This window comes from Columba livia, chromosome 5 (assembly GCF_036013475.1).
Source record: "Columba livia isolate bColLiv1 breed racing homer chromosome 5, bColLiv1.pat.W.v2, whole genome shotgun sequence".
Taxonomy (NCBI): Eukaryota; Metazoa; Chordata; class Aves; order Columbiformes; family Columbidae; genus Columba; species Columba livia.
Genome location: NC_088606.1, coordinates 58,587,599 through 58,605,002, shown reverse-complemented (window position 1 = coordinate 58,605,002; position 17,404 = coordinate 58,587,599). Strand labels below are relative to the sequence as shown.

Here is a 17,404-nt window from a genome sequence, read left to right as displayed (position 1 = left end):
AATAACAGAGGAGAGGAAAAAACCGTAGGTAATAAGTATTTCTCAAAGTTCCTAGTTATAGGATAGTCAGTGCCTACAGCTGACAACAGTAAACAAACCACAGAATGTGCTGGGTATAATGTAGAAAATCCTCTTTGCCTTCTGTTTACGCAGACTGCTCGTTGTCTACTTTACTTATTGTCTTCTTTTAGCATGTTTTTGACCTACTAGCATTTTTTCCAGAGCTAAGTTAAAGATAAGTCTTACAGCATTTACTAAATACCTATTAGACCTAAGGACCTAATTTGATTGCATTTTCTTTACTTTTTCTTACTATTTCAAGGAGAATTCGTGGCATCTTATTATTGCTGTTAACGTTAGCACAAATCATCTATTTGGTATCAAAGATGAGAAAGTGCTTTTTATTTGTCTTTCATGCTTTTCTGCAGAGAGGACAACCTATATGATGTTCAGTTTTCTTCTTCTATTGCAGTATAGTTTGCACATCTTTGAAATGTAGTTATTCCCTGCTACTGCATTTGTGTCTGTCTAGTGCTTTAAGCATGAAAATGGGGATGGAAGATGCTTCTACAGAATTACATGCGGGCTCTTCAAAACTGCCCTGTTGTGCTTCAGGTTTCATTTAAAACTTGAAGTTCTCTCTTGGGGTAGATTAGGAAAAATCTGGAGAGTGTGAACTAGCTCCAAGCGTGTACAATTACATCTGCAAGTGTTTGAAAAGTACTTTTGAAATAGGAACCCTGTCAAGCACAGGCCCGCTTATGGAAATGGCTGTTTACTGAGATGCCAGTGATAGACTTTGGTGGAAGTGGGGAAGCAGCTTACAATGTTCATCATAATGTTGAAAGCATTTTTGACAAGTGGAACAGCTGTCTTGAGTGGGGGAGCTGCTGCTCTCTAAAATTCTTGTGATAGTGAAAAAGGGGCCAAACCAAAATTCCTTGGAGGACTGAATGGAAATTGATGAAGGAGAACTGACCTCAGGAAGCTCAGTACAGCCCAGTAAGCAGAGAAGATCTCATTTTATGTGATTACTGAAAGAGGAAGCCTATTTTTGGTGTTTTGAGTTTGGTGAGTATAGAAGAGAGCTAGTTTCTGTTTCCTCAGGTGGACTTTACTTTTGGTATGATTACTCAGTTTTGTATAAAAGTAGAAGCTGTACATATGGCTAACTAGTGTTACAGCCTGACAGCTCTTGGCAGAATTAAGTTATCAAAATAGTTAAGTGCTTTCGTGTTTACTTCAGGTGACATAGATTTAGGTTTATGATATAAAACACACTGAGCTCTTAAATCCTCTCAACTGCACAGATGCAAACTCCACTAATCCCAAAGAAAAATGTGGTCTGCTATTCATTAAATGCAGATGAGATTCCTTTTATAGTAAGCACATAAGCAGATGTCTAAATTTAGGAACATGTGCAGCTACAATCAGTGGAATAATCTGAATCTTTTTATCTCCTTTCCTGCGCTGGAACACACTGTGCTGTGTCTTTGAGAGGTCTCTGACCCTAAGCCTGACTGTGGAACCTGGTTTATTCAATTGCCTTTGCAGAGTGCTCTTTATCTGTAGATTTTATTGACTAAATATCTGTACCCTTCAAGTTTGCTTTGTAAACCTTTCCGTAAGAAGAATCCAACCACCTAGTGTATTCAGCTGCGATGGCAGAAGGATGTAATGAACTATTATTTTTGTTATTTTAGTAACTATGCTGGGAGAGTTAGTTGGGTACTAGTTGGGGAGAGAAGACGGGAGGGGGCTGGAAGTCAGCCTGGACTGGCCACTTCTTTCCTTGCCTCCCTGCACAGTGATTCTTGGGAGTCCAGCTGGAGGGTCTGAGGGCTTACTACGGCTTCTCCTTTTCAAAATTCACTGTTCTTCTCCATTCTCTCAGAGAACCTCTGTTCACACTTTTGGTTTGCTGGGAAGAGGAGGGGAGAAGAAAGGGCCAGGAAGCTAGAGGATAATTGCAGGAGCCTGTCGCCACACAACGGGCCACAGGTGGAGAAAGTCATCCCCTTCCTGTTGAATAGGTGAAGTAGAATCATAGAATTGTTTAGATTGGAAAAGACCTTTAAGATCATAAAGTCCAACCATAAACCTAGCACTGCCAAGTACACCACTAAACCATGTCACTAAGAACCTCATCTACGTGTCTTTTAAATATCTCCTTGAGGCCTCTTGTCCTATCACTTGCTACTTGGGAGAAGAGACCAACACCCTCCATACTACAACCTCCTTTTAGGTAGTTGCAGACAGTGATAAGGTCTCCCCTCAGCCTCCTTTTCTCCAGGCTAAACAGCCCCAGTTCCCTCAGCTGCTCCTCATCACACTTGTGCTCCAGACACTTCACCAGCTCCGTTCCCTTCTCTGAACTCTCTCCAGCACCTCAGTGTCTTTCCTGTAGTGAGGAGCCCAAAGCTGAAAGTGGTAATTGAGGTGCAGCCTCAGCAGTGCTGAGTACAAGTGGTCCTGCTGGCCACACTATCCCTGGTACAAGCCAGGATGCTGTTGCCCACATCCACAGCCTTTCCCTCATCTGTTAAGTGGGTCACCTCATCATAGAAAGAGATCAGGTTACTCAAGCAGGACCTGCCTTTCGTAAACCCCTGCTGACTGGGTCTGATTGCCCGGTTGTCCTGTATGTACTCTGTGATGGCACTCAAGAGGATCTGCTCCATAATCTTCACCGGCACCAAGTTTAGACTAACAGACCTGAAGCTCCCGGGATCTTCTTTCTGACCCTTCTTGTAGATGGGCATCACATCTGCTAACTTCCAGTCAACTGGCACCTCCCTGGTTAGCCAGGACTGCTGATAAATGATGGACAGTGGCTTGGTGAGCACCTCTGGGAGCTCCCTCAGAACCTTTGGGTAGATCCCATCTGGCCCCATAGACTTGTGCATGTCTAAGTGGTGCATCAGGTCCCTAACAATTTCCCCTTGGATTATGGGGCTTCCGTTCTGCTCTCCATCCCTGTCTTCCAGTTCAGGAGGCTGGGTACCCAGAGAAGAACTGGTCTGGCTATTAAAGACTGAAGCAAAGAAGACATTTGGTACCTCAGTCTTTTCCTCGTCCTTTGTCTCTCTGTTTCCCTCCACATCCAATAAAGGACAGAGATTCTCCTTAGCCCTCCTTTTGTTGCTAATGTAATTGTAGAAACATTTGTCTTCTATGGCAGTAGCCAGATTAAGTTCTAGTTGGGTTTTGGCCCTTCTAATTTTCTCCCCACATAACCTCACAACATCCTTGCAGTCCTCTTGAGTTTCGTGCCCCTTTTTCCAAGGATTATAAACTCTTTCTTTTTTCCCCAGAGTTCCAGCCAAATCTCGCTGTTCAGCCAGGCTGGTCTTCTTCCCCCGGCTCATCTTTCAGTACACGGGGACAGGCGGCTCCTGCACCTCTAAGGTTTCCTTCTTGAAGAATGGCCAGCCTTTCTGGACTCCTCTGCCCTTCAGGACTGCCTCCCAAGGGACAATGTCAACCAGTCTCCTAAACAGGCCAAAGTCTGCTCTCTGGAAGTCCAATATGTCAGTTCTGCTGAGTGCCCTTCCTTCCCCAAGAATCAAAAACTGGATCGTTTTTGTGTCCATGATGGCCTTGAACCATCACATCACCCATGAGTCCTGTTCACAAACAGGTCCAGTGGGGCACCTTCCCTAGTTTGTTCCGCACCAGCTGCGTCAGTAAATTCTCTTCCACACACTCCAGGAACATCCTAGACTGTTTTCTCTGCTGTATTGTATTTCCAGCAGACATCTTTAAGTGATAGTCAATAAATAATTATTGCGACCACAAGTCCTGTAGTTAAGCAATTATGTGTTACTTTAAATGAATCAATGCTCTTTTTTTTAAAAAATCTGGTTTCCAAATATGAGGAATGCACAGAGATATTGCTTTGGACAATCTTAAAAATGTGTTTTAGAAAGTCTGAAGATTTGTAATTTGGTACTCCTTAGTCTTCAATATCCTTATAGTATATTTGTTGAAAATCAGCCATTTACCCATTTAAGAACACAGAATTGATCTCTGTCAAAATATTGGTGTCAAGGTACACAGAAAGCCTTCAAAGTGCGGTATTGATACCTGTCAGAGCACTCTGTATCTTCATCTGGTAAATATTATCAAAGGAAATTGATTGTACTTGGAAATACGTATTTCATTTGATTATGTCTTTCCAGTAAGTTAAAAGCTTTTACCCTAGTTTCGGGATGTCCAGGCTTGTAGTAACTTTATGTTAACTTCGTGGAATGATGCAGGGATCTGTCTAGCCTGATTCGTATCCATGGCACAGTTATGGCTAGAGAGGAATTTAATAGGCTGGTAGTGAGAAGATATCTTGTAGAAACAACAGCAGCCAGGATTTATAGTGTTTTCGGATCAGAATAGGCTGGTTCTAGTGTATATAAGAGAAATATGGAGCCCTTACCAAGACCTTGCTCCTATAAAATGTTGTTTGCGTGCACCCACACAATATATTTTAGCATTTACTTGATAACATAGCGATTATATTTTTCTCCTATATGTTTTCTTACCCTTAGGAAATAACCACTGTAATAGAATTTGCTGGTTAATTAGCAGTTTATAACTTTGTTACTTGCAGTTCTGAAAGCTCTTTAACAAGTTCTTAAGAAGTCTTAATAACTTCAGATTACTCTTGGAAGACAAATTTTCCTGTTTCTTACACTGCCCTCTAGCGCTGAGCCCATTCTGAGAGTCATCTGCAAACATCTTCATTGTAAAGTAACTTTGCACAATGACTTTTTAGAAACTCTTAGATAGTCAAAGTCTGCCAAGGCAGGAAACATCCTACTTTTCTACATGAACATCCATCCTTCTTTGGGTGAACATACTCACATATATATTGTGCAAAACAGGCAGAGTTTTGTACAAATGAGACAAACATCCCGTTGTCAAAACCCAAACGCTGCCTGTGTTTGCAGCCTGACATCTTCACCAGTCAACAGCCAAATACAATGGAGCTCAGGATACACAGCCCAGGTAGGTGGAAGGTCTTGTAGTGTTCTGTACCAGTGGGCTGCGGCCTTCTGGGACCAGTGGCTTCTCTTATGTCTCCTCCTTGGGAGAAGCATCTGCATCTCTTACATTTGCAAGTGCCTTGGTCCTGAGCAAATGAAGCCGAGTGTTAGGTGACTGCTTAGCAGAACTGAGCTGCCTTCTGAATTTCCACCTTAATACAGACTATCAGCAGGGGATTATTTCTCAGAAAACAAACAAACAAACAAACAATGACAACAACAAAACCCCCAAAACAAACAAACAAAACACCCAACCTACCAAACAACAACAGCAACAACATTATTCCAAGACATTTTATTTTTTAGAAACAAATGAAAAATGTTAGCAGCACTCTAGTAGCTTATCATTATGTATGTGCATTGGCTGCACTAAGATGCAATAGTGCAATATCAATTAATAATAATAATAAATTGTGTTTCAAGTTCTCAAATGTGAAGAATTTGTTGAGAGTGTTTTTGGCATTTCCTTCTATATGTGCTGTCATATACCATTTAATCTTCAAAGCCCCATACTGATTGTATACTATTTGTAGTATTATCACAGCTTCTTGACAGTTATCTTTTCAGGAAAGGATCACCTTTTTGGGGGGTTGTTTTTTTTCCCATTCCCTGTCTGATCTGTCCAGTGTTGACACTTAAGTACAGAGTGTGCTGGAATATGCAAAGGCTGTTGAGTGGAATCCTCTCAGGGTGGTTGTGTGTTTTGTATGTGGTTTGGATATGTTGTGATGTGTGTTGTTTGTTTGTTTGTTTTCAAGATGAGGGCTTTGCTGCTTTTTGTACTCTGTACAGACTCTGACAGGCTCTGTCAGTCTCCTCGAGGAACCTTGGCAACTTCAGTATGACTTACTGAGCTGTAAGCAAGCAGTGGTAGCAGAATTTAACCCACATAGATATTTCATTTTTTCTTAGGTGCACTTCAATCAGTTCTATGGGAACAAAACTAGACTCTGACAAGGGGAATTAACTTAACTCGAGTATCCAAACCAGTAAAATTTACTTTTCATTAAAAAACAGTATTAATGTTGACATCTTGTCAGCAGTATTGTGATTTTTTTAGGGAGTGAGAAAATACATAAAATGCACTTTATGAGGGAAGCTCTGTTACTGTAACTTTAGATTTTTGGCTTCTGGATATACTTTTCTCCGTGGCTGCTGCAGTGATCTTGGTGATCTGCTTCTGCCGTTTCTTGTCAGTGTTTCATCAGGCTGTACAAACAAGGAGACAACGTTTTCATTGCAGAGGTGCCTTCATCTGCTAGAGGATTTATAGCAGTGTCCTGCATGGGATCAGCCTTCCAAGACAAGAATTGTCAAACTGTAATTATTAGGAATGCTGATAATGTGTTTGCATTAATTACAATAGACTTTGAAAGTGGGATTTTCCTTTTTTGTCTTCCTGTGTGACAAAATTTTGGTGGTTTTCATGCTTTTAAAATCTATATTGAAGCTGTATGATTCTATGCAATTCTGGGTTTTTTACCTGTCACGTACAGAAGCCTCTGGCAAGAAGGTACAGAGTTTATAGATTGGCTAGCAGATGAAGGGCACATGCAGAGGAAAAGGATAAAAGGATCCTTCCACAGAAAGCTGAAATGCTACTGACTGCAGGAAGTCAAATATAGATTGTTTTGAGTGCTGGGAGCCAGAGTCTGAGACCATTAGGCCTATGAAAAAGCAGGTACTTAAAATCTTGAAACAATTCCCAGTGTACCAGCAGAGACAATCTGACACATAAAGTTACTGTGAGCTTCTTCCTGATTGTCTCAAGAATCCGAAGGCTGCAGAGGTTGTGCGAGAAAGTTCCTTCAGTTTCTTCAAACTATGGCACTCTTCCATAAAAACATTTGCTAGTTTATCCTGACCTCCCAAAAATCTGGCTCCTGAACATCAAAGAGAGCTGAGGTTTGTTTTACCTTTAATGGTGGTCTACTTAGATTGGCATCATGAGTCCACGTGGTGTGGTAAGGCATGGTTACTGCATTAGCTCTTCAATCATTGCACGCTCCTTCCTTCCCAGGCTGGTAAATCAAAGTGTCGAGCACTGGGGGACTCAGAAGAGCACATGGTCAGAGCCTTTCTGCCTATATCCTGGCATCATTTCTAACTTGTTTTTCTTTTGTGAGCAACCTGTTACACATGAACATGTGCAGTTTTGCTAATTTATTGGTGCCTTCTGCATGTCTTTATCAGTAATCTGGACACGGGGATTGAGTGCATCCTCAGTAAATTTGCAGAGGACACCAAGTTGGGTGGCAGTGTTGATCTGCTGGAGGGTTGCAGTCTTATGGACTAGTAACAACAAACTGAATCTGTCCCTGCAACTACTGTTGCAGCCCTTTTCTGGCTTGATCCTTTCCCTTAATTGTAAAGCTGCTCATGATAATGTTTCTTAGGAAAAGTTGAAATCTGAATGAAACTGAACAAAATGTGTATTTCTTAATGAGCTTGAATGTTTTTTATGGAGACAGAGCTAAGGGTGTCAGTGTGTGTTTCTGGAGAAGCTGCCTATTTTGTTAGTCCCATTGCTCTCAGCAGCATTGGTCTGGAGAGAGTTTCCTTTTGAAGTATTCAGTACACATGTAGCTGAGTTTTTTACAAAACTTACTGGTTCATTTTGCAGAACCATATTCACTTAGTTAGCATAGTGTAACTATGTTACCAGAATTTCCCAGTTGTCATTAGGGATGGGCCTTTCTGCTGCCATTTTCTGTTGGAGATTTTGATCCAGAAAACCTTTTGATCTGAAAACCTTATAGAAAAGGTTAATAATAGCTGAGAAGGCCATACTTACGTGATGAAACTTCAAGGAGAGGCAGGCATGAGAAATAATGGAAAACATCACAACAGAGTCAATTTAGCATCGATCACAAACTAGAGAAAAGTTATGCAATGTAGAGCTTAGGGAAATAAAAAAGGGTAAAGATAAAAGAGGGGAAAAAGTGTATTATTGGTAGCAGTTAATGGTCCAAATTAAGCAGGATAAAGCATGTGCAGCGTACCGATTTGTGAAGTGCTGAACTCTTACTGTTCAGGGCTGCCTTTATGTCCTTTTTTTGTAATCTAAGTAGTTGTTAACTGCGGATGTATATTGGAAGAGAGGATAACTGATTTACTTTAAAGCTTAAAGGCTTGCATAGATGGATCATGATACAATACAAACAGTCACAGTGGCAATTATAGATTTAGATGCTAAATTGCTTTAAAAATGATCCCTTAGAGATACTTTAGTATCATCATGCCTTAGGTACTACTGAAATTAGATTAAATATGGCAATGTTCCTTACCCATTTAATCTGCTAAATGCTAGCTGTTAGTGTTATTACATGAGTTCATGAACTTATTCTTTAAGGCCATTGGAAACTCAAAGTAGCCACTGATGTTGTCATGATCTTTCTTAAATCTTGATAAGGCGATATGAATGGGCAGGATAAGCACTTGCATGGCAGGTATACAAGAAATTGGTTGATGCAACAGAAAGCCATATGGGTGACAAAACTGAAAACAGTCTTTGAAGAAAGGTCACTGCTAAACCTTTGCATAGGTGATGCATCTGTGCTGCTAGAGGTGCCATTCATGCTTCTGAAACAGAGATAAGCATTTATTAGGTAGAAAAAAATCCCTGTATAATTAAATATTTACCTTTCCTTCCTCTCACAACTTAAGAATGCCGCTGTAAAATATGTGGTTGTTCTGTACTTCCCTGGAAATACTTGTATTTTCTTGTTGGCAGAACAATTCCTGTGCCATTATTAGCTGTTATCAATTGATGCTATAAATATGTTTGTTGGTAATCAAGAAAATCCATTCCTGAATTCCCCGTTGTCTGATCGGGGTTTTTATCGTGTTGTTCTTTGAGTAGCAGTTGTATGAGTTGCCTTACAAAAACTGACAGAGACAGATGTGTATTGAGAAAAACTAACAAAGTAAGTGTAGGTTATGAATAGGTAAGGAAGGAAGGGAGAAGAAGGAAAGGGATACACCGGTACTCTACAGCAGCTCTGTTCAGTAAAATAAATGCACAGCTTTTGATGGGATGGGGACTGTCTTGTCTGTTCATGTTACTTCTAATGCCTTGCTTGTCTGTGGTTCCTTACTAATAATAAGGGATATACATTTTGTTGTTTGTCCATTTGCTTCTTGGTTGTACAGCCTCTGAAAAAAGCAAGTATTTACTTTATTGCCGGTTAACACAAACATTTAATTACTAAATTGGTATTAGGAAATGAAGATAACATGAGGCACCTCCTTCTCTACTGACTTCTTCTCCTGTCTTCTCTTATTTCCTTATTTCCTCTGTTCTTTTTGCTGCTCCCTTGTACCCTTGTTCCCTCTTTCTTATTATTTTCTGCCCTTTCTTAAATGTTTTTCACGGAAGTGCCACCAAGTTCACTGATGGGCTGCGCTCTGGCTGGCAGCGGGTCTGTTGGGAGGTGACTGCGTCTGACACAGGGTGGCATGTTGACCTTGTCCCCCAGAGGCCACTTCTGCAGTCCCTCTGCTACCCAAACATTGCTGTTTGTCCCCAGTACACTAGAAAAGGCTATGGAAACCTTTGTGTGTGTGTTTCCTTTCAAGGTCAGTGTTAATGCAAGTTCATTCAGGCTTCAATTACTAATGAAAATGTATTTTATTACTAGGAGAGAATTGGTTTTATGTCATGTACAACCTGGGTTTCAGCGATGTCTTCTGACTTATTCTATATAACGAGCAATGGAAAGAGGAGACTGAATTTCCACCTTGGAGGCTGCAGTCAGTGAGATCAGTTGAAGCGATAGATTTTAGATTAAGGTTAATTGCATAACTATTAAACATGATCCAGAAAGCATGAGCTAAAGACATGTACATGCTTAGAGAAAACAAGCTGTGAGGTTTTTTGACTTGGGTAAGCACTGTGTGACCAAGCCCACGCTGCTGCCATGGCCAGCCAGCCTTCTGAAAGGAGACCTCCTCAGCCCAGGTTGACAACCAGCTGGCATCTGTGTGATTTGTCTCCAGTACCGGTCGATTTAATGGCAAAGTGTCCGTCTGCTAAGAGTTAATACCAGCCTCGTGCCTGTGTACAGTGCTGCTCTTTGTGTGGTGTATAAAGTTGATCTAGAGAAGACCCCACGTTAACATTTGCAGCACTGTGCTGTGGACGGTAAGCTTTCTTCCCACAGGAAAAATGGAACTGATCTTTCCTTTTTAGTAATAACTGAGCAGATAAATGTGCTTACCTTTGTATTGCTTGAGGCAGTACTACTTACTGGTTCACCTTTGAGCCTTAGTATCCCATGATCATTCTGCTGTTGTAGAAGCATGTGGTAAGAACAGGCTATGAGACTTCAGGCCAAGATCTGTTTTCAGAGACTAAGGCATGAAATACACTTGTTGACTAGCTGAACGGCAGCTGATGGTCTTATAATAATTGTTTTCATTTCTTGTGAGAGACTGTTTCCCCCAAGGGTTTTCAGCCAAATAAAGGGAAGAAAGAGTTTGTCATCAGAGATGTGTGCTTAATTCCACTGATTGAAATTGTAATTGAAAGTTCTAGCTGATGCTTTTTCCCATAGAATAACGTATTGAAATAACATGTTTGCTTAGTATTAAAAAAAATGGCTGTATTTGGCAAGTGGCTTATTAGAGCTTGTAAACTAAATTCACAGATACCTGTTGCTGGAAAATCTTAGTCTTGCAGATACAGTCAGGATTTTTGAGTGCTTTTTCAATCACAAAACAGCAAGAGATTCATAGATCACTTCAGGAAATACTCTTGCTCACAAAATCATTAGATAAAATCCAATAGATGCCTGTGTGAGTGTGATTCTGTGAAGGCAGTTGTTTCTGGGATGGTTTTTCATCCATGGAAAATTATCATTGAAGCTGCCTGTAGTTACAAAGGCATATGCATGCACTGTTCTCACCAGGAGTCTTATTTCTATTCAGATGTCTCCATGCATTGGTGCTGTTTGCATGTGGGTGGGCCCTACAGTCTTCTGCCATAAGTGTTGTTACAATAAGTTGTTACATAAGTGTTATTTAAAACATTCAGGGAAAGTGTGCTTGATTTGGAGAAGTCCAGATTAATGTAACACACAGCAGGCTGAGCAAATACCTGCATAGTGTTCTTGGTCAGCATGAATGTACATGTTCTTGAAATGTCTTGAGCAACATTAATTTATAAGGGCTGGGATCAGGAGCGTACGTGATCTAGATCATCTCTTATGATATGAAAAAAGTTTGTGAGATTCTTTGAGTAAATTCACATCATTTTTGTGGAGATCACGTAGTTGTCAGACAACAGATAGAGATACCTGTGACTTTTCCCATTGCTGTGGTTTTTGGACTGGTATTTAAAAACTATTCTGACTTTCTCAAGTTAGGACCTTCTAAAATGATCTGAGTTTATCAAGCTTTCTTATTTTCCATTGCAGAATTGTATGTAAACTCACAAGCTCCACTCTATCACATTTATCTGTGTGTTAGCAGGGCCTGTCAGCGTAGGTTCCTTGTTTGAGGGCTTGGCTGTCTTTCTTCTGAGAAGAACTGGAGCCGTTTCCAGGATTCAGGCAGGGAGGCCGTACTTTGACAAGTCAAGAGACGTGACATATTTACAGAAGTTGGAACATAATGCGGGGAAGCGTCACTGGTTTCCTTTCAGTATTGTCAGAGGTAAAGGAAAACATCTTGAACAAATCAAACAACTTAATCTCGATTTATGTTTGGGTTCTTTTTAGTAAAAGATCAAAGAATGTGCTTACTGGTATTCTTTGGGAGTCAGGATTCTGGTCATACATACTACTAGTACCCAAATTGTTCTCTTTAGATGTTTCCATGTAAGCATTTCTCAGGTCTGTAGGTGACTGTGTGTGCACTCAGGAGGACTTTGGACACAGTTATAGCTTGTGCCTATTGGACGTATTTCAAGATTTCCCAAAGATTCCCTTTTATTTTTTTAAGTCTGTGGCCAAACAGGTTTGTGAGTACAGCTCTTCAGAAACAAGAGTCTTTATTTAGTTGGTTAGTTGTTAATGGATGTGGAGACTGTTCATAAATAATTGGAACTTCTAGATATTTTTTCTTGGTGAGTCACTAGTTTATGATGACGAATCAGGGTCAAATAAGGCATTTGATCTTTCTTTATTAGAGTACTGTATATCATAAAGTGTTTACAGGGATGAGGGGTTCTCTGGGTTAGATTGTGTAGTCACTGAAGAGCTGGTTGGAGGGGTGAGATGGGGCTGTTACAGAGAACCTTACGAGTCACCTTGAACAACTCTCTTGGGCAACTAAATACTGAGGACAAATGCTGTGATTTCATTGTACTGGAACTCTTCTTAAACTAAGTTCCCATCTTCTTTATTTGCTGCAGATGCCAGAGGTGTGGCCTTGTGGAACAAAAGCATTTTGTAATGACACAAATATTACAAAAATGTCTATCCTGGTAGTGTTATTGCACACACCTACATATGGACTAAAAACTGACATAGGCTGGATTCATAAACTGGACCATAAAAATATTGTGTGATGGTTTGCTATTTAAACATGGATGCGAAGTGCAGTGAATTCTTAATTCATGTCAAATCTATACTTTCAAAGAACTTATTCTGCACTCAGATGTTGGTGGCCATTTTGTGTGTTCAGTACAGACCCTTTCTTCCTTTGTCTTTGTTTTTCCCCTTCAAAATTTTAATATTTTTCTAGCAACATAATTCAGGCTGAAGTAAAATATTTCATCTTTGTATATAAAAACAAAATAACATTCTTGTTGTCTGATAACGATCCTTTTGAAATTTAATTTGTTTAGACTTATCAGTCCCAGCCTTTAGTCTGATTGCAACAGAAAGGCATTGTTTTTAACTAACTGTATTTTGAATATTAAATTTTGAGCCTTAGGTGCTACTAGTTACACTGCCCAAAGAGGAATGTGAGGGCATGTTATGTGAAGACCTACAGACTGCCATCCCTAAAGCTACGCTTTTTAAAGTAACGTACCCTCGTGCCCGTTGGAATGAAAGTCTAAACTTGTTTCTTTTTTTCTTTTATAGAAGCTCCACCAAAACCTGAAGAAAATCCTGCAGAAGCATTCACTGACTCATCGCTCTTTGCTCACTGGGGCCAGGATCTCAGTCCTGAGAACAGACGCATCGCCCTCAAGCAATTCCAGTATTACGGCTACAACGCTTACCTGAGCGATCGCTTGCCGCTGGACCGGCCCCTGCCTGATCTCAGGCCCAACGGGTGAGTGCTGCGGTTCAGCCCAGCGTTGCTGGGCCTGAGTTGTAGAGTCCATTAGCTGTTCTTCACCTGGAAGTCTTGTGTTGCGTGATCACATAGAAGGCTGGAAGTTTCAAGTGTCTCCTGAAACACTGCAGTGCCCAGATTAAGTCCTATTAAAATCCCACAAAGTATCGGTTAAATGTTCCCCAAGATCCTTTGGAACTTTAATCTCACCTACAATTTACATTACATAGCAAGTGGTTTATTGCCAAAAGAATAAACTTGTTATGTTAAATTTTAGTTTTATCACAAGATCTGACTAAGGTAGAAATAAAATGAGAGTTGCTCTTTCTGAAAGCCCCGAACTGGCTGATAAAGATCAGTCAACAGGTGAAGTATGTAATTTAGTCAAGCAGCATGTACCAGCTGAAAGCCCATGGAGCCTCCTTGGCTGGGCTGTTCTCTGCTGGGAAGCATTCATGTCAGCAGGGTAAATATGTCCAGTGTTATTCCACAATGTCTTGGTGAGATGGATGGGCCCAAGGGAATGAACAGCCCTCCCTTTAGTGCACTTGAGGGCTGTTCTGGTAGGACCATTCACAGAGACAGTTAATGCTCAACTTTTTCTTCAGCACTGGTTGTTCATTTGATCCTTTGAACAGCTCTGGGGATAAGGAAACTGGTGGAGAGAAAACTGCTTTTTTGAAGGTCATAAAAAAAAAAAATATCTTTAAATAAACATCATGGGTACTTCTGAATTGAACCAGTAACCAAGATGTGAAAGTCTTCTTAGTTCCTTGCCAATTCCAAAAGCAATCCAGATGTGACCTTATTAACTTACTTAGCCAAATGTTTTAATAGTTGAAGCTGTAAGCAGTACAATTTACCCTGTATAAAGTTGTCTGATATTAGTGAAAAGATATGAATGTAGGCAATAGTTTAGCAACTTTAAATATATTTATGCTATATATTATTATATAACACATTTTAGAAATACTTATTTGCTGAAATAATGACTTTAAGGAAATCAAGGTACACGCAATTATATTTGGTTAAATAGGCTTAGCACTCTCTATAGGGATGATCTTTTTTAGTTATAAACTAATTTAGAGGAAAAACAAATCTTCTGTAACTAACAAGACATCAATGACAGAGATGTGTCTGTTCTTATATCTCTTTTGAAATTACTCTCCTGAATGATATCAATCTGAATTTTTTATAACTATGGGTTTTAAAAATTAAAAAGACAGAAAAATGAATGTTATTGTAGCTGAAAGAAATAAATTAAGAGTTGGGATCTTAAAGGAAACTCCAGTTAGAAACAAATTGTGATCCTGATTGCTGTGAAATGTTTGATCCTTAGTTAACTGTCTGCCAAAAACATATTAGACATTATAATATGTTTATGAATGCATGCATAAAAAATAAAGGCTTAGTAATAGTAGCTCAGGACAATATTTCCCCCCCACACCTTATTCATGGTTCAGGAGCAAGTAGGTAGCCTGACACTGAAATGCAGTAAATTCTGACACTGAGGGAAATGAAGTGTGTTGTCAGGTAGCACGTACACTGCTGTATATATGGCACCCTGTGGAGTACAGAGCTGCAGGGTGTTCTGAAAGTCATATTGCTGAAAAAAGAATTCCTACTCTTTATACGCAAATTCTCATTTGTGTGAGAGCACATACATGGCTATTGTAGGGAAGAAAACCTGCAAGAGTATGTTTTCCACTTATAATAATCAATTTTTAGGATTTGTACCACCTAGTTTTAAAGCAAATTGCATTTGTCACTTCCAGAGTCTATATAGATGTGTTTAAATTATCCATGGGCAGATACTGTGCTCAGGCAGCATAGCGTGAAAGCGGAGGATGGAGTGGTTGGAAGAGAGCACACAGAAAGTGCCATGGAGACAGAGTTAATCAACTTTGCTGGACCTAAGTCGGCTGTGGTGTTCCTGTTCTGACTACGAATGCACAGAAGCACAGAGGCAGAGGTATCACAGCAGCCCTGGACAGAGTTAGCCTGGGCCTAACCAAGCTCATGAGCCTGGATTTAGCAGTGGTTCTGCCAGAGTCAGTGTGGGCAAAGGCTTGTGAGCAGGAAGCTGAAGGAAGGGAGTTCACATAGATATGTCTGGGCTCAGTTGTGGCCTGTCACCTGAACCCATCACCTATCATATTGAAGTATAGGAAGTTGGAAGGACAGCAGAAATATACATATAACTGAAGTCTAATATAATCCATACATGGTTTGCCCCAGCTGAGACTGGGAGAATTAAGTGAACTGCCGAGAGTGTGTGGTGTTAGTGGCCCCTTTTATATCATACTGGTATGACTCGGACTTGACCTTCTTTGTGCCTGCAGTGCTCTGAGAATTCACAGCAAAATAACTTAGCAGAGGAGCTCAGCATTTCTTTGCAAGGTTCTGCAGTGAGAAAGGCCACTCCACATATGTAATAACCCTGTTATAGCATAGAGGATTTTCTATGGTTGATATTACCAACATTTAATACCATGAGAAAACTGGAGGACAATTAGAGATTTCTGAGCCACAACACATGAGGAGGAGAAGGCAAATATTCAGCCTTGCCCAGTCCTCCAGTGTGGGTGGTGTGTAGAGGTGGGAGACCACCCTTAGTACTTAGGGCAGTGGACTCTGCTCAAGCTCCTGAGCTCTGGCTTCTCTGGAAGAAATGACCATCAGTCAGATGGAAACATCCAGCAGATTGCAGCTTGGTAAGGCTGTGGCAACTGTCACACTTTGGAGTGGGACCTTCTCGTGTTTTAGGTGCTGTGGAATAGTTTCTAACCCTCTGTACAGCCATGAGCCTCATGTCCTGTGGCAGAATGTTCAGAATTTGTTTACTTTTCCCTGTGAATATTTGTGCTAGCACAGTCCAAAATAATCTGTTATGATACAGATTATAATAAATAACTCCTCTGGATGTCCTGGCCTCCTGAAGTCATCATCACATCCTGAAGTAGGCTCTGTTTTTGCAATACGTAGTATATAGTACAAGGAGTATTATGGAGTATTGCTTATATGCTCTCTCCCAAGGCCTCCATTTATTTTCTGCTGCTGAAAGTGGGTGCTCTGCTGTTTACCACCCTTCTGTACTCTGTTAGCCTGTAAACTATCTCCATCACAGACTAACAGATAACTACTGGCTCCAATGAGCCAGTAGCATCGAGGAAGCCAGTGTTGCCCTTACTGTGTGCAGGACCAGGATAATACTTCTGTGTTACTTGTAATTCTGTTGTGCTCATTACTTTAAGTAGGGCAGGCAGTGCCCACAAAGCTTGTCATGAGAGAAACATTGAACAAGCTCACACAGAAAGACATTATTAAAATGTAGGTTGTTTAGGGATCCCAAAGCTGGATACCAAATCTCCTTTTGAGTGGATGCACTTAGGATTCTACTTTGTTTGCTTGTAAATTTTTTGTCGCCTGATCCAGTGTGCAGAAGGACATGCGGGAAAGAGAGATAACATTCTTCTTTTTTTATGTGATGAGAGAGTGAGGGGTAGTGGGAAAAGGGATGTGCAGCAGGACCCCACCTAAGGAACGATTCTGCAGGGTTTTTCTCCTGCGTAGGCTCTATGAGATGAAGGAGCTGACCAGTAAGCATAAAACAACTTTTCAGTCAGTATAACTGCAACCAGCCAAACTTGCATTAGCAGAAACAGTATTTGTGTGAAGAAGCAAAGGCAGGAAGGGTGGAGGGGAAAAAAGAAGCATTTAAAGCTCAAATGTTTTTCCTTCTTTGGAGATCGTTAAATAGTATGGTATAGCATTTGGCTTGTAGCAGGTTTGCCCTTTTCCCAGCTGAGTCAGTGCTGTTTGGCATCCAGACAAGTGCAGAGGAGACGTCCTGTTTCCTGTCCAGAGAAAAGCTTTGGCCGTTTTGTAAGTCCTACTTGTTTCAAACAGTTCACCAGTCCCAAACTGTATTACTTTGAGGCTCAATTCAGCAAAGAACAATGATAGAAGCCTTGAAGAGCAGCAAAATTACGTTTGTGTTAAAGAGGGCACAAACAGAGCAGATGGGATATCCACTGAATACAGATATAACTACAAGGGAGAAAAATTAAGAATGGCTGGTTGAGGAGAGTGATGCATTTTAGGAGAAAAGCTATTTATGTATGTACGTCTGTCCAAAA

At 40.6% G+C, this 17,404-nt stretch overlaps 1 protein-coding gene across 15 annotated transcripts in view; it reads left to right on the top strand.

Moving 5' to 3' along the window:
- Positions 1-17,404, top strand: part of GALNT18 (polypeptide N-acetylgalactosaminyltransferase 18) — a 334,832-nt gene that overhangs the window by 199,647 nt on the left and 117,781 nt on the right. For all 15 annotated transcript variants that reach the window (XM_065066196.1, XM_065066205.1, XM_065066202.1 and 12 more), the window contains one exon: positions 13,070-13,262. In XM_065066196.1, the coding sequence (XP_064922268.1) occupies positions 13,070-13,262 (193 nt within the window). The remainder of the gene's footprint in view (positions 1-13,069; positions 13,263-17,404) is intronic.